Source organism: Rhinopithecus bieti, unplaced genomic scaffold (assembly GCF_001698545.2).
Source record: "Rhinopithecus bieti isolate Rb0 unplaced genomic scaffold, ASM169854v2 scaffold_6933, whole genome shotgun sequence".
Taxonomy (NCBI): Eukaryota; Metazoa; Chordata; class Mammalia; order Primates; family Cercopithecidae; genus Rhinopithecus; species Rhinopithecus bieti.
The window spans coordinates 2,052,085-2,075,070 of NW_016805426.1; the positions used below are offsets into that span (position 1 = coordinate 2,052,085).

Genomic DNA, 22,986 nt, shown 5'->3' on the forward strand with positions numbered 1-22,986 from the left:
TATTCTACAGGATGTGATTTATATTCACTCATATAGGAAAGAGGCTTAAAGATACAGGACAGCAGGAAGACATCCTGGCATACTGTGATTTAAAAATTGGATTCGCATAGAGCGAATTTTTCCATTTGCTGATTGCATCACAGGGGAGGTTTCAGCAATGCCATTCAAATCGGTCGCCTAAGTTATTTAGGACAAAACAGGAGGGGAGGCTATTTGGATGGCAGTGTCTGCAGAAAGCACACATGTGCTGAAGGATATATGCAAAGGTGCTGTCAGGTCTGAGCTCACGTAACTGGGGTGCTTCAGAGATACATTAGATGTATAACAACAATACATACACCTTCCAGGAGGTTGGCGGGTGCTGTCCTCGAACCGGTCAAGTCACGTATGAGAAATTCTGTCCAGTCTGTGTACTTCTCTTTGATTGCTGGCAAGACAAAGGAGGAAAAAAAAAATCACTTCAACACAGCAGCTAAGTATCCAATCAAATTAAAATCACAGCAGTTTTCTCTATGTAGGTTTGATTTCAATGTTTTTCTTAACCTTCATCACCAAGCTTAAGTCAATACTAAACTTTCATCATCATGCTTAAGTAAATACTAAAATTGAGACCGAAAATATGTCTCTAAGTAGTGACTTGACACGTACCACATGCCTGGGCACCAAGGAGATGAAAGAATCCGAAGTCTTACAATCTATTCTTACAATCTATTTAGAAACTTTTCACAGATCACAAAGAAATTCCAAAGTATACAATTCAGGAGGTTCCAAGAAGAGAGAGAGCAGTGAGGCTAGGGAAATGAGAGAAAGGCTTTCCAGGTGGGAAAATCAAACCAGGCCCTGAATTAACATGAAAGGTTTATACAGTTGCAGAAGAAGGAATCTGCAGACAGAGAAATGGGCACAAAATAACAAGAGGGGTGGACTGAAGGTGAAATGGAGAAATAGAGAAACGGGGAAAATAAGTAGTCCCCTCCATATCCATGGGTTCCCCATCTCTGGGTTCAATTCAACCGAGCATCAAAAACATATGGAAAAAAATGCATCTTTACTGAACATGTATACTTTTTCTTGTTATTATTCCCTAAAAACTCCAATGTAACAACTATTTACACAGCATCTATGTCAACAGGTGATTTAAGGTCTGCAGGAAGATGTGCATAGGTTATGTGTGAGCCATACTACTTTCTGTGCGAGACTTGAGCATCTGCAAATTTTGGTATCCTTGGGGGTCCTGAAGCCAGTCCCCCAGGGGATCCCAAGGGACGACTGCACAGTAAACAGACAGGCTAAGGCACACTCCAAGCGCACAGCACTGGGAAATAATACTGAGTGGTAGGAACAAACTATGGACAGTCCCGGAAGTCAACACAGACGTTTAACAAACAGAACATCTCTGTATAAAATGAACCCAGCAAATAGTATAAGGGTTTGAATGGAAAGAAAAGAGTCTAAAAGCAGGGAAACTGAGGCTGCTTCAGTTATCTAAGTAGAAAAGTGATAGGACTCAAAATAGGGGTGACAGCCCTGTGAATAAGGAAGGAATGTATCTGAGGCCTCCTCTGAAAAAGAAATATCAGACTGTGGAGGGCAACATTCTACAAGTGCTCGGAACCCAAGACCTGAGAAAAGCGTATCTCCTTGGCATGTCTCCCAAGCGACAGATCTCCAAAGGCCTCACTGGGCTACACCCGCATCCCTGAGGGACCTGAGCCTTCCAAGGGCACCAACAGATGGATGTGCAAAGTCAGCATAAATGACAGCAAGACCCTAGCCCCAGATTAACCACTCACCACAACTGGCTCTCCCTGTGGGCAGCCTGGGATCCACCCAGGACTTTACTCAGCCCCCAGCAAAGGTCCAAGACCCAAGTAGTTTGTGCACCCTTTAGGTTCTTCAAATGCTTGATGCAACCCTTCTGGCTCAAACCTAAAGCAGTGAAATTACTATAAAAGGGAAGTTGGCCATAAGGGTGTGGGGCAGATCTGGGGCCCAACGGGGGTTCCAGCATCACTGGATGCACGACTTTGAATAATTTACTCAATTTCTCTTAGACTCTTTTCTAGCCAATCAAAGGGTGCCAGGTTGCTAACAATATTTTGCTTCTAAGGGGTGTTCTAAGGCCTAAAGGAGAGACATAATGCAAATAAAATATAACCAACCCAGGCACACATCAACCAATTAATAAATATTAGCTCTTGTTTTATTAAAAACATGTACTAAATTATTACATATATCTTTGTAATCTGCTAGTTATTGATTATTCATACCCATGGTATCCAGACTGAAACTTCCAATGAGCTTTGGCAGAACTGCCAGTAGAATGGAGGCCAACATACAAGCCAAGCAGTGGCCAGACCTGCTGCTTCATCACTAATGTGCCTCTCAGTCAACATCCACCCATGCCCAAGGACGATCATCAGACCAAAAGCAAAACCAGCATGCACAGAACTCAGGCAAACAAGGCTGAGTCCAGCTTTACCTTACACGGCAACGTCCTAGCCTCACCCCGCTTATAATAAAGAATAACTCATCTGTCCACTTCTATCACTACATTTTTTTCTCAAATAAAATGTCACCTTCCTTATTTTATACATATATACTCACATGGAAATACAAACACAAAAAATACTGTATGCTCGGCACTTTGGGAAGCTGAGCATAAAACTGTGTTCTTGTGTTCTCTTGCTTCGTTATAAATGTAGTCATCATTTTTCTAATGCTACACCCTTTTCAAAAGTGGCCCTCTTGCATGGCTAGGGTCACTGAGACGAAAGCAAAGATACACAGGCCAAATGAACTAAAATCTGGACTCACCCTATGCTTTACAAAGACCTTTCATTTACCCCTCTGTTTTGTTCCTCCTAACAATGCTAACAGGGGCTTCTTCTTCACTAACTCTTGCCCAAGTTCACAGAAAAAAACTAGAAAGAGCGGCCAGGTGCGGTGCCTCACACCTGCAATCCCAGTACTTTGGGAGGCCAAGGCGGGTGGATCACAAGGTCAGGAGTTCAAGATCAGCCTGGTCAATATTGTGAAACCTCGTCTCTACTAAAAATAGAAAAATTAGCCAGGTGTGGTGGCAGGTGTCTGTGGTCCCAGCTACTTGGGAGGCTGAGGCAAGAGAATCGCTTGAACCCAGGAGGTGGAGGTTGCAGTGAGTCGAAATCATGCCACTGCACTCCAGCCTGGGCGACAGAGCAAGACTCCGTCTCAGAAAAAAAAAAAAAAAAAAAACCTAGAAACAGCCTCAAGCCCCCAAGTGTTCAGAGGCCAATCTCACATGGAGTCTCTCCACTAGATTCTCTGATTCTCCAAAGCTTTTGCCAACAGATAAACCAGTAATTTACATTGCAGGCATAATGGAGATAATATGAAAATGACTCACATAAGTTTCAAGATTGGGACAAAATATACAACTGTACCCCATAAATATGCATTTCATATCTCATTACAAAAGAAGAACAATTATTATAATTCAGTGATAAATGGTCCTGTGCCTAACACAGATTGTCTATATCCAACTACGGGAAGAAAGCTCTATTTTCCACAGGGTTGTTTCTAACATGCGTATGATGCAAGTTCATGTTTAAGTGAAAATTTTTAAAACATGCAAGCACCCTATGAAGTCACTGCACAATGCTGAAATTTAAATTGTCCAAGTAAAAGCAGCAAGGGAGCTCCAGGGAGAGCTGACATTTACATCTTACGAGCCTCAGGTTCCCAGAAGTCCTATAGCTTTCCTTTATATGTGTCTGCACAAGACTCAAGCAATCTTTTATGAGTCAGACTATCTAAATGAATTGCTCTCCATGAAAGATGTCTCTATAAAGCCACAAACGTACACAGACCACTTTAGGTTAAAAAGCAGAAAAGAAACGTTCTCAAGAATCTGGCTAATTTTATAAGAAAAACTGTATCAGTCAACATGTAACTCTCAAAGCTCTAAATGTTCAAATGTACCATAAACCTATGACAAGAAATATTGCCATAAAATAAAAACTAAGTATAATCAATTCACAATTCCGAGTCCATGCAGTTACCTTAACCACTGATTAATTCAGTTAAATTCTGGTAAATAAAATTTGCCTCGCAATTCTTTAGAATTCACTGCAATGAAAGCTAATTGGTATTGTTTAGTGTGACCATTAAACTTCTAACTCGAAATTTTAAAACTATGAACTTTATTCTGCAGCATGTCTCTCTTCCAAGACTCCAACTCAGCGCTCTCAACTGTAAGCCAAATCCTTGTCTATGATCATGATCTTATTCTTCAAATTGAAGGACCAATCCACACATGAAACATCGTGACACTCAAAACCTGCCCTGCGCCCAACAACGGCATCAAAGGAGAACTCTACAGCAGGAAAGAAATGATCAGGGAGAAAAACACTCCGCAATTTCAGGTGGAGGAAGGTTTATCCACAACTTGGTAATCATTGCTCCATGCTTTCAACTGATAAAGGCAAACTCCTAGAAAGTCATAAGAAACAAACAAACAAAAAAATCAGAAACTTTTTACCACATTCTCATGAACATTTTTTCAAGGTTTTACTTAGTTATAATAGTATACAAGCATTCCACTATACCTTTTAAAAATCCAAGTTCCATTCCACTAATGCCCCACTTGGAGAGGTGCCCACATCACAGTGAAGGAAGGAATCATGAAGTTAGGTTTCAGAACTCAAGTTCTGAGCTTGAGTTACACACACATATGCTTCCTGAGGACATGTAAAGATGGACCCAAATCCCACAAATGCTTTATTAGGACTATAAAGCTGCCAAGCTGGACATGGTGGCTCACACCTGTAATCCCAACACTCTGGGAGGCTAAGGCAGGAGGATCTCTTGAAGCCAGGAGTTCATGACTATCCTGGGTAACACAGCAAGACTCCATCTCTACAATTTTTTTTTTTTTTTTTTACTTAGCTGGGCATGGTAGTGGGTGGCTGTAGTCCCAGCTGCTTGGGAGGCTAAGGCAGGAGAATGGTGTGAGCCCAGGAGCCTGAGGCTCCAGTGGGCTATGATCACACCACCGCACTCCAGTGTGGGTAACAGAGTAAGAACATGTCTCTAATAAAAGAAAAAGAAAGCAAGCTATCTACAAATCGAGTCCCAGATAAAGGCAGAAGATTAGCATCACTTTTTCAGAAATTGGGGAAACACCACTCATGTTGGATTTCGAGCCCTATCAAGTGCACATAACGTAGAGTCCGACGCTGGGTCACCTCTCAGGGACACGACCTGTATAGACCGGGCTGTGGGTACAAAGCCTGTGGTCAGGGCTGCCCATGCAGGCAGATGATGAACAAGGAGACCCATGCTGGGGTCAGGAGGACAAACACTGTTGGCCCAGGCTCCTCAATGCCTTCCCATGTCACAGTAGAACAGACAGGTCTGCTGAGACCAGCCACCCCATGCCTACCCATTCTCTGAGAGATGGGGCGAGTAATTAGAATGAAGAGAAAGGCCGTTTTCACTCAAACCCACTCTAGCCCACAGGAAGGGAGTTCGAGTCCCATCTCGATGTGATAGCATTTAAACACAAGGGTATTTCATTTTTTGTTGTCTTTCTGGGCAATTTCTGAACTTACTTCCAATCAACCCTTCTTCGAATTCATTCCGTGGGTCACAGTTTTGGTCTGCAATGTTTCTTTCTTGCTTCTGGTAGTTGCTTCCTTCTAAAACCTTTTCTTTGACAAGATGCCCTTTTCAAAGCCTCTCATTACAGTGATGACCCCTGTTCCCCGGGTCCTCTCTGATTCCTGGGGCTGTTTCATTGTCTCTTCATCTCATCCTGCCCTCTTTGATCAGAAGCTCTCTTTGGGTGTCTAGCCAACAATGGTCATGCGTCATACTTAAATACGAGACACCAGAAGCCCTGGAGAGGCTGGTGTCCTGGGCAGACGGGTCTGACTCAGAGAGTAGGCACTGGAGTAATTCCCCTTCTAAGAAGCTGCCTTCCAAACTAGCAACAGGGGTTCTCCCTAGACAATTCAGTCCACTTTTTCAGCGATGAGGCAGAGGCATAAATATCTGGCTTCTAGTCCTTGGCTGTAGCCACGGCAGGGGTGGAAGAAGGACAGAATCCATGAAGTGATCTGACTATAGGTATCCCACGGAACCCTGTGATTTTCAGCCTCACATGGGACTCCCACCCACTCGGCATTCAAAGTCTCCAAGGTGGGCCTCCCCAGCTGCAGCCCCCACGCTAATTTGGTAGTCATGGAGCCTTATCAGCATCCAGGCTGCCAGAAACATTGTGAAATCCCTTTTCCATGCTGGTGGCCTTTAAGTTCTTTGTGTTGTTGGTATATGTACTTTTTATTTTCTCACTACCATTTTAATGGGGTCTCTGGAGGAAAAAGAGATAAATAAGAGTGCTTAACCCACCGAAACTCCTCCCAGCTCACAAGAGAACCGAGCCTTCTCTCAACGAGATGTCAGGTAGAGCAGCCTTTGACTTCTCAGGGGACGACTTTTTTAACATTGACTTTGCTAAAGGAAAAAGGAGGCAACAGCAGACTTCAAATGATAAAAGGAAACACTTGCTCTTACTATTAAGAAAAAAGGATGACAGAGTTCTTTCCCTTGGAGATTTGTAAAGGAGAACCTACATTAATTTTTCATATAAGGTTCAAATTAGATTGTTCCTACAAACAAAAGGATAGATCACAAAATGATTCAACAGGATTGACAAGCTTCTAGTGCTACCTACTACTGGGGTTCAAACACATAGATAAAAGTGCTGCTGTCTTTAATAATGAATGTAACCCAGATGAAGATATAACTTGTGAAGAATGTCAGAAAAATTACACTTACACACACACACACCCCTTAGTACCTGTCATATAAAGATTTTTGGAGGACAAGTTTCATTTCAACCTTTCAAGACTCTTTCAGTTGTAAAAATACACTTGTATGATTAAGAAAAGAAATAGTAACTTTTTTTTGTAAAGAATAGGAATTAGGCGGGGCGCAGTGGCTCATGTCTGTAATCCCAGCACTTTGGGAGGCTGAGGGGGGCGGATCACCTGAGGCCAGGAGTTCAAGATCGTCCTGGCCAACATGGTGAAACCCAGTCTCTACTAAAAATACAAAAATTATCTGGGCATGGTGGCAGGCACCTGTAGTCCCCCAGCTACTGGGAAGGCTGAGGCAGAACTGCTTGAACCTGGGAGGTTGCAGTGAGCCGAGATCGTGCCACTGTACTCCAGGCTGGGCGACAGAGCAAGACTCCATCTCAAGAAAAAAACAAAAAAAGAATAGGATTTAACAAAGCCATGATCTAAGAATTGTTGGAAGCAAACGACACAGCCCTATCACAGTGATGACATTAGGGTGAAAGGAGAAAAACAAGGTATATGAAACTCAGAATAATCCACATCATATGAATATTTAATATTTATGCCACAATCATTAACACTGTAGACAGGATTTATGCACACCCTTAAGAAGGCCTTTGTTACCTAACATTCTTTCTAGTCATTGCTTAGGGTTTTCTTCAGGGTTGGAAATGAGCACAGGAGAGTTGCCGTTGGCTGATACTAGCTCACTACAGAGTCATACATGATTTTTAATGGCAACTACTTCATTAGGCAATTGTGAGAATGAAATGAGAAAGTAAACATAAACTTCCTAACACTTTTTACTCAAGTACAGTATCAATCCTTGTAAAAAGTCAATATTCTTTGATGATGCAATATTACCGAAGAATACTTACTATTCATTCAAATGTTTATTTAATACTGTTTGTTTTGAGAAGAGCATATATAAAATATTTTAAACTGGTGTTTTCATTATAAGCTAACGAATTCCTACAATCCAAAATTAGCTTCTAAAGGCCACGCACAGTGGCTTATGCCTATAATCCCAGTACTAGGAGGTCAAGGTGGGAGGACCGCTTGAGCACAGGAGTTGGAGACCAGTCTGGGCAACATAGTGACGCTCTGTCTCTTATTTTAAAAAAAATAAATAAATTCAAGAAATGCAAAATTAACTTTTAGTAAACTTGTACATCAGGTCATGGATATAAAGTTATGGTCACCAGCATAAAATCATAGAGCAATATTAATTTAAAAAATCATGATTAGAGTAAAAATTCCTTCCAGAGTATGATGATCCTTAATAGCCTTCTAGTCTCTTACTTGCCCTCCCTAACGATACTAATGCTAGTTTTGTCACCATGATCACATCTTAAACATCTGCAAACTGGTACCAAAATGAAGTATCTCTCACAGAAAATAATGTCCAGGGTAAACTGTCACAGGAATCCAATCCATTTTTAGCTTCAATTCCCTTTCCTCGCATTCTTATAAAACCAATCACTTGTTATATGGCAGTAAAAGGCAACCTCTCTGGTTAAACTTAGCAAAAAACACTCATAACACAGCAGGGTACACTGCACGTACAGAGCATCACGGTCGTTGCTGGCGGATGTTTTTGATGAGGGCAGGATCTGTAGTGAAGAGATGGTGTGCGATATGAATGTTTACACACAGTTATTTACCTGCTTAGTTTTTAATTTGCATGACACATCGTTCAGCAGTTCTGTAGTCTAGCTTCCTTCCACATCCAAACCAAACTTTTCTTCTTCATTTTATGCACAAGAGCACAGAAAAAGAAAAACAGTATCCTCGAGATCATTGTAAAACTTAGAATGCAAACCAGATTTCTCCACAGCTATGCTTCAGTCTGGCTGCCCTGCAACTTTCCACTTCATCAGTGCAGTGACTCCAGCAACGCGCGCAATTCACACTACGTAGAAGAGGAATTCACTCTCATTATTCTCCCTGTTTAAATAAGGCAACCTGCCTGGGTATGTATCTATTTGCAGCAATTTTTGTTTGTTTGTTTGTTTGTTTTCTTTTTTGAGACAGAGTCTTGCTCTGTCGCCCAGGCTGGAGTGCAGTGGCAGAATCTCGGCTCACTGCCTCCCAGGTTCTGCCTCCCATGTTCAAGTGATTCTCCTGCCTCAGCCTCCAGAGTAGTTGGATTACAGGCGTGTACTACTGCGCGGCTAATTTTCGCATCTTTAGTAGAGATGGAATTCCACCATGTTTGCCAGGCTGGTCTCGAACTGCTGACATCAGGTGATCCTCCCATCTCAGCCTCCCAAAGTGCTGGGATTATAGGTGTGAGCCACCACTCCCAGCCAGCAATGTTTTATTGAGGGAATTTGGGGGAATTGTGTGACACCTTTTACCAGGCCCTGGGAAGAATCTGTAGTGCTGACCACCGGAGCAGTGGTAGGGTTGCCCCCAGCGGGGACACAGAGAAGAGAGCTGTGCTTCCTCAGCAGCATTTCATATGCTTGGTATTTTTGTCTTGGACATTGCAGTAGCTTCCTGCTGGCTTTAGCACACAACAAGGACTTCCACTGCCACCCTGAGAGGGATAGCCACGGTAGGGCTGGAGCAGAATGAAGTGAAGAAGTGGCATATTTTGAAAAGATGGTTCTGGTCACATTATTATCTGCACCCAGGCAAGAGCAGAAGCAGGAAGCCCTGCAAGGGGGCCACTGCGGTTCCTCAGCCAAGAGCTTGGCAAGCATGCTGTTCAATAGCAGAGGCGACGAGACAGGGTCAGATTCGCCACTTCAATCATCTCATAAAAACAGAGTCAGGGGATGGGTACCTGAGGCTGGCAGCAGGGGTAGAAAGTTTCAGCTTGAAAGGAGTAGACTTTAGAGACCCACGGCACCACACAGGGACCGTAGTTCATAATAATGCATTGTGTATTTCAAAGGTGCTAAGAGTCGATTTTTAACATTCTCAGCACAAAAAAAAAGATGCTAAGTTGCTAAGGTGATGGATATGTCAATAAGCATGATTTAATTTTTTTACAATGTATGCACGGGTCAAAACATTGCATTGTACCCCATAAATAGATACAATTATTATCTGCCAATTTTAAAAATATTTATTTATGTATTTATTTTGAGATGGAGTCTCACTCTGTCTGGAAAGCACTGGCGCAATCTCGGCTCACTGCAACCTCCGCCTCCTGGGTTCAAGCGATTCTCCTGCCTCAGTCTCCTGAGCAACTGGGATTACAGGCGCCCACCACCATCTCCAGCCTCAGCTTCCCAAGTAGCTGGGACCACAGACGCGACCCACCACATCCAGCTAATTTTTGTATTTTTAGTAGAGACCGGGTTTCACCAGGTTGGCCAGGCTGGTCTCAAACTCCTGACCTCAGGTGATCTGCCCGCCTCGGCCTCCCAAAGTGCTGGGATTACAAGTGTGAGCCACCGCACCTGGTCGAAGTATTTGTTTTTCTTAAAATATGAAGGTAAAGCTAATGGGATTTGCTGATGGGCTGCGAGAGAAATAGAACACAGAAATGTCCCTGAGGCTTTCTGGCCTAAGCACTTGAGGAACGGAGCAGGCCTTTACTGAAATGGGGCAGACTCAAGGGACGTAAATACCAAGGGAAAGCTCCACGCGCCCTCATAGTCATTAAGATCATTAAGATGACTATGAGATACTGCATCACAGCTAGACTGCATAATAAAGAGACCCAATAATAATAATAAAGAGTCTCTCTCTCTCTCTCTCACTCACCCAGGGCAGGTGATAGAGAACTCTGCTTCCCAAGATGTGTTAGGAGCCCTGGGTCCTTCAATCCTGTCACTCTGTTCTAAGGGAGGGCAGGGAAACAGATGGTTCAGCACATCCCAGCCCACGGAAAGAGGGAAAGAACATAAGTAAAGATGAACAATTTCTATCTCATCAGTTACATGTATATCACAGAGATCACTTCCTCACCAGGCATGGCCACTTCTTCATAGTACAATAGGAAGTATGTCCCAAAGGGAGCTCTCTGGAGCAATGAGCTAGGACAGAGCCCAGCTGGAGGTACTGAACCCACATTCATTCAGGTTCCCCATGAAATGCGTACTGCCCCACTGCTAGGGTGGGGGAAGGTACTGTAATTACTGTTTATCCCCTAATATCATGGCTGTTTTCTATGCTAACAAGAAAGGAAACCCACAAAATGGAAGGATGCTTCCAATAAAAAGCATGCCGACTCACCCAGAGGCATCTCTATGGGGTAAGAGGATGGGACGTAAACCGTTGGTCCATGTACATCTCGCTTTCCTCCAGTGAAACCTCATCCTAAATCTGTAACATACGATGTAGAATTTATCTCTGATCCTAGCAAGTAACAGTAAGACTGGACAGAACTCACTGTGCATTGTCCAAGTATCTAGACTCTATCTGGACAGCCATGTGCCCAGCTAATTCTCTTTCCAAGTAATAAAAATATTTCCAGAAGGAAGGAATAATCAATCTTGTCAAAGGCTGCTGATAGGACAAGTGAGGTGAAATCTGATGTTAGATGCTTAATTTTTATAACACTGTTACTCTAAAATTAATTCCGATGGTTAATTTTTGTAACATTGCTACTCTAAAATTAATTCCTAGGTGCAGAACAGCAAATGACTTCCTAGTTATCAGCAAACTGCTCTCCAAAGTCATTCTTACAACCTCATCATCCCCAATGTTCTCTGTCCTTGGGAGTATTTTATATAATCAGACTTCTTAAATTTTCACTAATCTGAAGCATATGAAACTGCCTTTTTCCTTTGCTTTTTTGTTTTACAGATCATCAGTGCTGTTTAGTATCATTACACTATGACAACTCAGGTTTCCCTTCTGGGAACTGCCTATTCACATCCCCTGTATATATTTCTCTACAGACTCTTTTAAAAATATACTTGTTAATGGTTTATTTATCAAGAGAAACTGTTTGTTAGCCCACATATCTATGCTTCACGGTTCAGAAACACAGGTCAGTGACAAACTTCTAGGTAATTCAACCCAAATAAATTCCTTATATTCCAAAATCACATTGCATCCTGAAAGACGCCAGCCTTTCTCATCTCTTCAAAATCTTTCATAGAATTATAATTCTTGTAAAAGTCTGTATCTGCCTTTTTCCTTGGTTCAGCCACAGCAAACTGAGACAAAGCTGCAACCCCCAGAGATACGACGAATGCTCCAACAACATGTTTGTGTTCCTGTGTCTACAATATTCGTCTGGCTGTCCACTCCAGGAGACTGGGACCACCTATGCCCACTGTGTCCAAAACCACACACCCAACACCTCCAACCATGGCCAACAAATAGTAGGTTACACCTCCAACAACTTATAGGCCACAGATGAACTTGAGTCAGAAGAAGGAAAGACTGGCAGATTTAGACAGCTTTAGAAATTGTATCTGTTTCACTAATCTTTTGATGACATACAACTTGCTGAATTCGGACTAAGAGCCACTGTGACCATAAATATTCACTGCACAGACCTTTCATTGAAATACGATTTAACTCAGTAGCATGCCACCGCATTCACAAACGTACTGCCATTTCTTTTTCTTTTTCTTTTCTTTTTTTTGTATTTGCATAGTTTGTAACTGCTTACATAAGTGAATTATCACTTGCAATGTTCGTTTCAGCATGTGTAACCTAGAAAGCCAGGTATCAGTCCATTTAAGTGTTTTGGCACTTAGTATCTTGTGTGATAAAGACACACATTTAATATTTTTCTGGAGTTCTCTGCTGTATGATTAGCCCATTAGGTAACACCAATACCGTTCATGTCAGACAAGGGAAACACCCAGAGATGAAAGAAACACCCAGAGATGAAAGAAAATCCAGGTACAACAGGACTTTAATCCCAAAGGACCTAACGCTTTCTCTGAAGTTCCCAAGAAGATCTTAGCGCTAGAAACAACCGGAATTTGCTAAATAAACACCACAGAGATGGAAACCATTTACGACTTTCTCGAAACACACAACCCACACTACTCTGCAAGGAATCTTTAAGAGTCTATGAGATAAATAACCTCTAAAACTATCAGATGAAATTTAACACCTTATCACTGTTTACTGGCTAAAGATTTTTATCCAATAAAATACGGAATCTCTCATTCTTGCACGTTTTCTCCAATCCTTCTCTAGCTGCCAATAGCTCACTTTCATAGATGTTACTGCTCCTGCTTTTAAACATTTTCCTGCTTTTAAAAAATCCCCTTCCAAAGAGTCAGCCACTTTTCTTCCATTCTCCACTAAAAAGAAGAAAAAAAATCCTTACAGTTCTTTTCATTAGTTCACTCTGCAGAGAAACTGTCAAGACTGAATTGACATATCACACAGGTCCAGGGCTCTAAGTTCAACGGAGTAAGACAGTTGCTTGTTAAAGATTTTCTTCTCCTAGGTCTCACTCTATTTTTCATACTTGACTTACTTCTTCCTGTAAAGTTACTTTCTTTCCTGAAGCAAAAGAACTTCCATTCACATTTTTCCCAATATTCCCGTTAGGTGTCTACGAGAAAGAGATAAACTTGCAGCAAGTTTACATTAACATGCCCTTAGGTATCTGACATTAATAAGCCCTTAGGTATCTGACAAAATGAGTCGGCCTCTCATTCAACAGGATTTAGGCTGCTGTCTGTGATGGTTAATTTTATGTCAACTCGCCTGGGCCACAGTGCCCAGATATGTGGTTGAACCCTACTCTGGATTTTTCTGGGAGGGTGATTTTGGGTGAGATTAACATCTTAATTGTTGGGCTTTGAGTAAAGCAGGCCGCCCTCCCCAGTGTGGGTGGGCCTCGTTCAGTTGAAGGCCTGGCTAGAACAAAAGACTGACCTCCCCTGAGCAACAGGGAATCCTCCAGCAGGCAACCAGATTCCATCCCAGCAGCGGCTCTTCCTGGGTCTAAAGCAGACGGCCTTGGACTGGAACTGCAACTCTTCCCCGAGTGCCTGGCCTGCCGCCCTGCCCAGTCAAAGCTCAGACTCATCACACCTCCACAGTCATGACAGTATCTATATATACACACATTATATCGGTTCCATTTCTTTGGAGACTCCTAACACCCTGCCTTACCGTTACTATTCTAAAGGTTCAGCAGGCAAAAAGAACAAAAACACTCCTAGAAAAGGGAAAACAGCAATGAATCAGTCATCAGACAGCTCTTGTAGGCTGTGCCTTTGAGGGTGCACAGAAGGAATACTGAGATGGCCTTGCACTCACTGAGAAAGCTGCAAAACACAGGAAATGGCAGGATCCAGATGGCACTACCTGGGTTGGAGTCCCAGCTTCATCCACATTGTCTGTGTGACATCAGAAAAGCCGCCTAACCTCTCCAGGTGCGTTTCCTCACTTGTAAAACAAGCCTACTCACTGGACCACCTGGTAGGTCCTCCTGAACACTAAGTAAAATAACCATGAACAAGAAGGTTCTCAGCACAGGGCTGGGCAGGGGCTCACAGCTAAATAAAGGAAGAGGGGGAGAGCGAAAAGGAGGGGGAGGAGGAGTGGGAGCGGGAGGAGAAGCCGGAGGAGGATGAGGAGGCCATCAGGGGTGGGGGTAAAATGACCCCAACCACTCTGATGAGCTACTGCAAAGAAACAAGGAAATTTAAAAAACTAGTTGGAGAGATTTTCATTAATGTTACATTTTAAAATTTTGAAACAAAAGCCAAACAATTATCAAAGTCATATAATTGTTTCAAATAGGAAGAGAAAACTGAATTCAGTGTTAAATTATAAATTTGTTATAATTTTTTGCTTCACGACGACACACACACTCAGCACACACAGGAGTGTGACCTGGGTGAAAAATGTGGCCTCAACACCTGTACATCTGAGGATAGTATCTGCAATCTGTGTCTGCCTCCCATGCCCGCCCTGTTATCAGCACCCCCACCACCTCCGCAATGGGAGCACCACGGGCTGATTCATATTCTCAACCCAGGGGGCTCTGACTTTTGCCCAAAGATGGAATCCACCCTCAGTGGGGTTTGCAGGTGAGGCCTGGAGGTGGCCGTGCTGCTGTTGGCTGCTCAGCCGGCACCCAGAGGCCTTCACTCACAATCAACTGCAGCCTGCCCTTCGCCAATGAGTGCTACATTTTTGCAGCAGAAAATAATTGGAATTCCAGGCAACTGGAGAGATCCTGTCTCTCGGGATTCCCCTAATAGCCATCCTCTGCGGGATATGTCCAGGGAGCAGAAAACCGGTCAACACACTCTGCACTTCCAGCTTCTTCTCAGAGTCTCGCTCCAAACCCTGACCATGATGTCCCCACTCACCGTCTCGAGCACTCCCCAGAGAGACCGAGACCTCCATCCTGTGCACGTGATCTAGTCCAACTGATGTTCAGACTGTCCATCCTGGGTCACCACATGTGAACTGCTGGAATGTCACTCACCCAGAAGCCCAAGAGCCAGGCCAGTTCCCTGGCTCCGGACAGGCCTGTTCCTGAAGTCTCAGTCTGACCAATTCTCGCCTTCTCTAAAGCAAAGGTTCTTAACTTGTCAACAGGTCTGGGACAGGATCCCCAGGGTTCACGAGCCCATACAATGAAGTACAAGGCTGTGAAGTGTGTGTGTGAGTGTGTATACATATGTGCGTATGTGTGTCTATGTGTGTATGTGTATGTATATGTGTGTATGTATGTGTATATGTGCATGTGTATACATGTATCTGCATGTGTGTGCATATGCGTGTATGTATATGTGTATGTGTGTGTCTATGTATGTGTATATATATGTCTGTGTGTGTGCGTGTGTGTGTTTGTGTATGTGTGTATATGTGTGTCTGTGTGTGTGGGTCTAAGACCTCTTCCAAGAAGTTTCATTGGATTCATCAGATTCTCAAAGAACTCCATGACTCCCAAAAAGATTACGAACAACTACTGCATAGAAAATATTATTACATTAAAATGTAGCTGTGGGCTGGTCGTGGTGGCTCATGCCTATCATCCCAGCACTTTGGGAGGCCGAGGCAGGTGGATCACCTGAGGTCGGGAATTCGAGAGCAGCCTCGCCAACATGGTGAAACCTCGTCTCTACTACAAAATACAAAAGTTAGCCCAAATCAACAGAATATACATTCTTCTCCGTGCCACATGGCACTTATTCTAAAACCATAAAAACCCTAGAAGAAAACCTAGGCAATACCATTCAAGACATAGGCATGGGCAAGGACTTCATAACAAAGTAAAGCCAAAAGCAATTGCAACAAAAGCCAAAATTAACAGGTTCTAATTAAACTAACTAGCTTCTGCACAGCAAAATAAACTATCATTAAGAGTAAAGGAGGCAACCTACAAAATGGGAGAAAATTTTTACAATCTACTCATCTGACAAAGGGCTAATATCCAGAATTTAAAAGGCACTTAAACATATTTACAAGAAAAAAACAAACAACCCCATCAAAAAGTGGGCAAAGGATATGAACAGACACTTCTCAAAAGAAGACATTTACATGACCAACAAACATATGAAAAAAAGCTCAACATCACTAATCATCAGAGAAATGCAAATCAAAACCATCATGAAATACCATCTCATGCCAGTCAGAATGGTGAATATTAAAAAGTCAGGAAACAATAGATGCTGGTGAGGCTGTGAAGAAACAGGAACGCTTTTACACTGTTGGTGGGAGTGTAAATTAGTTCAACCACTGTGAAATACAGTATGGCGATTCCTCAAAGATCTAGAACCAGAAATACCATTTATATGTGTCTTTATAGGATAATGAGTTATATTCCTTTGGGTATACACACACACACACACACACACACACACACACAGTTTGGGTATATTTATTTTGGGTATATATAAATATATACCCAAAGGAATATAAATCATTCTACTATAAAGACAAATGCACACAAATGTTTATTGCAGCAGTATTTACGACAGCAAAGACATGGAACCAACCCAAATACCCATCAGTGGTAGACTGAACAAGGAGAATGTGGCACATATACAACATGCAGCCATAAAAACGAATGAGATCACGTCCTTTGCAGGGACATGGATGAAGCTGGAAGTCATGATCCTCAGAAAATTAACACAGAAACAGAAAACCAAACACCGCGTGTTCTCATGCGGAAGTGGGAGTTGAACATTGAGAACACATGGACACAGAGAAGGGAGCGTCACACACCAGGGCCTGCTGGGGGCTTGGGGGTGGTGGGGGGAAGGGAAGAAACTTAGAGGACAGGTCAACAGGTGCAGCAAACCACCATGGCACACGTAACCTAAGTAACAAATCTGCACGTTCTGCACATGTATCCAGCTTTTATTTTAAAGAAATAAAGAAAAAATAAAGACTAAAAGAGACTAATCAGGCTACATTCACACTGAGTAACAAACAAATATCCTAGGGAGAATCTGCCACAGATGGATGACAGATTCCCACTCTCACCTCATGGGGCCGAGTCGTTGACTCCAACTTTCAAGGTAGTCTTTTGACAACATTCCTGGTCAACCCTGAGGCTTCTCATTCAGTGTGCCTGCATTTTGCACTGCCCCCTTCACACAGCTTTTAAAACACCCTCCTCAACCCCTGCCCACCCAGCCGGGAATTCCCTCCCATGTGGCATGTGGTACATGTCCCACATCACAGTATCTGCCCAGCTGTTCCCTACCGCTTCTGACAGCCCACTGCATTCCGTGAGAATGGAAAGGCATTACTCTTGTTCTAACTTTCTCCTCCAGGCCCAGCATCGTCTCTGGCACTGAGCAGAAATCTAATAAACAACTGGCAAATGCACAAAATGTATTTTTAAGAACCTTTCATTTTTAGTGAGACAGAGCACTGGATTAAAGGTTAAACGACTTTCTGGACTATTTCTGTCGTTAGCTGCCAACTCCAAGAGAACTGCTTAGACTCTTTGGAATGTAGCATTATACAGTTAGAAAGGTGATAAATTGCTTCTGGTGAAAAGACACAGGCTGACTGTTTTCCTTTGTGTCGCACAAAAGTCCAGATATTGGAGAGAAAATAAGGATCATTAAGACACAGGCCTTGTGTTCGAGAAGTTTCATAAGGAAGACAGGCATGTAAACAGGTAATTCAGACAGGGAAGGAGTCGACCCTAGATACTGTGGGAGCCCTGGGGCCAGGGCCCGGGCACTTCCCGATGGAGGTAGCTGAGAACTGTGCCTCCAACGGACAGAAGTTCCTTCGCTGAAAGTCTCAGGGAAGGGAAGAGTCAGCATAAAGAACGTCATGTGCAAATCCGCGTGAGGCAGTTATTAGTGTCTTTATGTCACGTGCAAAGTAGCGCGAGACACTAGTAACTAGCAAGACACTATGGACTAGTTGCCAGTCCCTCCACAGGGTTCATTCTGAAAGGAGAGATGCCACAGAAAGGCCAGTGGGTCAAGTGGCTCTTCCAATCATCAAGTGAGGAATGAAGGAAGCCTGAACTCATGAGAGTGTGGAGGAGACCCGGGAGAGACTGGAACAAAGTCCAGGCACAGAGGCCCGCAGGCCTGAAGGAGCCTGGGCTGTATCTATACGCTTAGTCATCAGCAGTTAGTGGCACGCTTTCCACTGAGACAGCGGGGGCAGGACCCTGGGACAGGTGAAGTCCCGGAACACCAGCCAGGGGAATCTCCACTGCCTCCACAGGACAAACCAGAGATTGCAAAGAGAGGGGAGGAGCTGTCGCTTCCAAGTTGGGCCATTTACTGTTCTGAGATGCAGAAACTGGTATTTCTTGACATGGGCTCCCCAGAAGTCACCTAGTATGAGAGCCATGCCTCTCTACAGACGCTAGGAGTCCCCATCCTGGCCTTTCCCGGGGCTGCTGAAAGAGAAGGGAGAACTGCGTGGTTCTAGACCATCAAAGGGGAGAAAACCACTGGTTTAGAATTTTTTAAAAAATCGTTCTGGGCTGGGAGACCTCAGGAGTTAACCTAGCATAGCTATGCAGACTAGAACCTCCACTGACCCCAAGGGACAGGGGAGGTGCAGACTGGAGGAAGCACAGAGACTGTCATAAGCCTCAATATGGTCCCAGTCATAGGTCCACAATTCCAAACAGATAACAACAGAAAACTACCAGAAGACAACACAAATCCTCTGGCAAGGTAATTACATGACCCCTGCCTTGATAACTTGCTTTCATTTCTCCACTTGAGGTAAATGCTGTCTTAATTCCAACCTAAATCTTCGTGCCTGTGTCCTCAGCTTCCCTCCTTTTTTCCCAAAGTCCCTGTACAACCTACAACCAGATAGTTACTCATTTGCTAAAGACAAGGCACCCTCCCTCTTCTCCCATGAAGTCGAAATATTTCAGCAACAAACTCAGTTCTTACAGTCTGAATTCATCTTCACAATGTTACTACTACCCCAGTCGCAGTATTTGCTTCAATAGCAATGCTGTGGGGGATTAACATTAACTAGTTAGTCACAAAGAGAATAAATGTCACCCCACATGCTGAGGAGCAGAGTGGGAGCTCACAGCTCCAAACGGGGCTGTGACATCGACCCCTGACCCTTGGCATAACCCAGGGGAAGTTCCTAAACACAACAAGCCAAGGTTTCCATGACTATTCTGTAAGTAGAGATGCATGTCTGGGCAATTAACTGGCTTGATTCTTGTTTTTATGAGAAAGAAGGTCTAGTAAAAGTGACTGATTACAAGGAGCATTCCAAAATGCGAGAATCATGATTCAACCTCATAAATCAGGTTATTAAAGGAAAACCGTTGAGGAAGAACAAAAATTATAACAGGCCTTTCCCTCCTCAGTTTAGGTGGAGCTGAGGAGTCCCCGCGCCTAAAATGCAAGCTGCATTTGGTTCGTAAGCACCAGCAGGAATGAAAAGAGGTTACAACTTGAATATCTGACTCCCTCACTCTCTCTCTCTCTCTTTTTCTTTCTTATCAATAACAGAACAGGAAATTTAGAATAAGTAAAGTTCCTAAGGTTTTGTCTTCTACGATTCTTCAAACAAACAAATCAAAACACTATCATAGTATATCATAAAACATTTTAAAACTTTGCAAAAGGGCTACAATATGTTAAAAAAAAATGCTGCACCTGTAGCTGTCAACAAGTCATTCTGAGTGCTGACTGTAAGTTCGTCATTCTGAGTGCTGACTGTAAGTTCTGCCTGCTTTATTTCATAAACAGAATACATTTGGATTATTGCATGTGGCAGTTCTTGAAAAAGTCAGTTGTAAACAGACCCTGAACAAATTCCCTGAAATTTTCTTCTATCAATTACATGAGATCAAATGATGTTTGTGAAAATGAAGCTTCACTACTAACAATTATTTTTAAGCAATGAAATGTAGCAGATATTAATGTATGGTTTTCTTCCTGTGAACACTAAGACTGTATTAGATGAAATTTATAGTTGTTTAACAAAACAAAAACTATTATGTCAGCCTTAGAAGCAGTAATTCATCAGTTTATGTAGAGCGAACAATTCATGCCAGATGAGTACAGAGAAATAAATTTCCTACTCACTTTGCAACCATTATTCTTTCCACCACAGAAAGATGGGGTAATCTGAGATTTAAAAGAGTGAGAGAGAGAGAGACAGAGAAAAAGAGAAAGAGAAAGGGTGGTGTAATAAAATAGGGCCTTATTTAGACACTTAATCTAACCACAACCTAGAATTCACTTACCCAATAATCATAAGTTCTTGGTGAATTTTGTCAGTATATCCAGTATTTCAATAACCCCAATACAATAAACTACTGAGATTTAAAAGCAGTCCGAAATGCCCCTCTCAATAACCACTCCTCATCAAAATTCTTATTTCTTTAGAATATTTTCTGCCGGAAGAAAAAGGGAGAAGCAATATTTCATTGCCATTTTAGAATGATTTTGTAAGCAGGGATATAAACATAGTCACACATATTTATGCTGGATAGGAACTTATATTGCTTGACCACATAAAAAGTTAGGTTACATGGGAGTGGAGAAAATCAAAATTATTTCATTTTCTTTTCTCTCATTTCCTTTCCTGCATGTCACTACGGATCCTGCGAGGCCTGAGAGAAGATGCCGGCCGAAAGGCAGGAGCCCACGATTAATGAACTGTTCTCTGCATGGGCGAGGCGGGCCACGGAGACGGCTCTTCAGCACAGGGAGCAGGGAAACAGAACGAACCCAAGCAAATCCCTCACTGACATGGTTTGGTGTTGTCCTCACCCAAATCTCATCTTGAACTGCAGCTCCCACAATTCCCTTGTGTCTTGGGAGGGACCCAGTGGGAGGTAAATGAATCACGGGGGTGGGTCTTTCCCATGCTGTTCTTGTGATAGGGATTAAGTCTCATCAGATCTGATGGTTTCATAAAGGGGAGGGAGCTCCCCCGCACACGCTCTCTTGCCTGTCACCATGTAAGACATACCTCTGTTCCCCTTTGTCTTCCGCCATGATTGTGAGGCCTCCCCAGCCATGTGGAACTGTGAGTCCATTAAACCTCTTTTTTTTTTTTTTTTTAAATAAATTAGCCAGTCTTCGGTATTTCTTCATAGCAGAGTGAAAATGGACTAATACACGTACTAAGGGGCTTGGTTTTCTCATTATGATTACAAGGAGTCCCTAACTTAACAAACGGGTTATGTTCCAAGGGATCTTTAACAAATCAGTGTCAGAACTCCCAAAGTCATCCGAGTAACAGCGATAGCTCAGTGAGGGCTGGCTGGCCAGGCCCTTAGACTTTACAGATATGAAATATACTGAATATGATTTAACTATGCCTACATAGCCTATCGATGCCGTCCATCAGAGACAGAAATTCTAACCCCAAAGATTCATGTCAAAAACAAATTTAGGAAAGAAGAAGGAAATCTCTTGTCTGGACAGAGAAGAGGGACAACCACCACTGGTTACCAAAGTACTACTAAATCTACACTGGGAATAAGCCAGGTCCCACCCTGTGCCTAAAGGAGGCAGCTCTCCACGTCAGTCACCTCCTAATTATGTGAGAAGAAATAGGTCAGTTGCACCCCTAGGAGGAGTGGCTCCAGAAAAAGCACGGCAGGAGACCAACAGAGTTATCTTCTTCCCTTTTCTTTCCAGGAGTGACAACAGGAGCATCAGCTCCCAGCTCAGAGTCCCTCTCCCTCTACAGAAAGAGTGCCTGTGTTCATTAGTAAAGTATTAAACTGGAAGTTCATTTAGCAAAACTGTGAAAAAAAACTGCATTGCAAAAATTTCTACCCATGCTACTTACTCGGGTAACGACTGAATCTCGAAAATACACCTTCAAGGATCAACCTACAATGAGAGAGGCAACGTCACCTGCAATCATCTTCCCTCCACATGCAAAGTACTTGGCATGATGATTAAATGACAGGCTATCAGCACTGAAGCCAGTGTGCTATATTCTACAAATGGTATTTAGGTTCTTTTATGGCAGCTATTTCCATACATGAACAGTAACTCAGCAGTGTCTCCCCAAGTTCCTGTATCCTGTTATTAATTAAGTACCTGTGGGTCCTCCATTATACTATAAACTCCTGTGAGAAACAGGGATATTTTATTGGGCCCACCTCCAGCCCCCTAGCAAGGTGTCTCTGACTTGCATAGTATTCAATAAGCATTGAACAAGGAAATAAATATTCCCAAGGTGCACCACTATGGTAGGCATGATGCAAGGAAACAGGAAAGTTGATTCCTATCTAGTCAGGAAGGAAGATCATCCAGACAGAATGAAATCAATGGGAAAACCAGATACCTAACTGGCAGTCTGGGGCAGCCTTATCGATACTGCACCATTCACTGAGCAAAGGTCCACCCTTTCGAAAGACTCCAATTTTCTATAAGAATGCAGGAGAGGCAACGCGATAAAAGTAGACATGGCACTGGATTGAACTGATTATATTCCAATTTCTGCACATTTTGTGACTCCAGTGAAATCACTCAACCTTTCCAAATCCCTCCTTCCTCATTCAGAACACAGCAGGAACAGTGTAGGGAAGTGAAACAACATCTCTACGGGTTGCCCCAATTACTGGAACATGATTCAAAGCAGAGTTTGAAAGAAATTAGCCTTCAGTGTTACACATATTTGATATAGCTCATTTATTTACTAAACTCTAAGTATTTCAGATCAACTTAAAATGGACTCATTTTCCGACTTAGAAAGGCAGCCTACCATTAAGCCATACCTGTACCTTAATGTTGCAAAGATTCAATTTATGTTCATAGGG

General features: G+C 42.9%; 1 protein-coding gene across 2 annotated transcripts in view; it reads right to left on the minus strand.

Moving 5' to 3' along the window:
* Window positions 1–22,986, minus strand: part of SFMBT2 (Scm like with four mbt domains 2) — a 258,910-nt gene that overhangs the window by 132,159 nt on the left and 103,765 nt on the right. For both annotated transcript variants that reach the window (XM_017872485.1, XM_017872486.1), the window contains exon 5: window positions 339–427. In XM_017872485.1, the coding sequence (XP_017727974.1) occupies window positions 339–427 (89 nt within the window). The remainder of the gene's footprint in view (window positions 1–338; window positions 428–22,986) is intronic.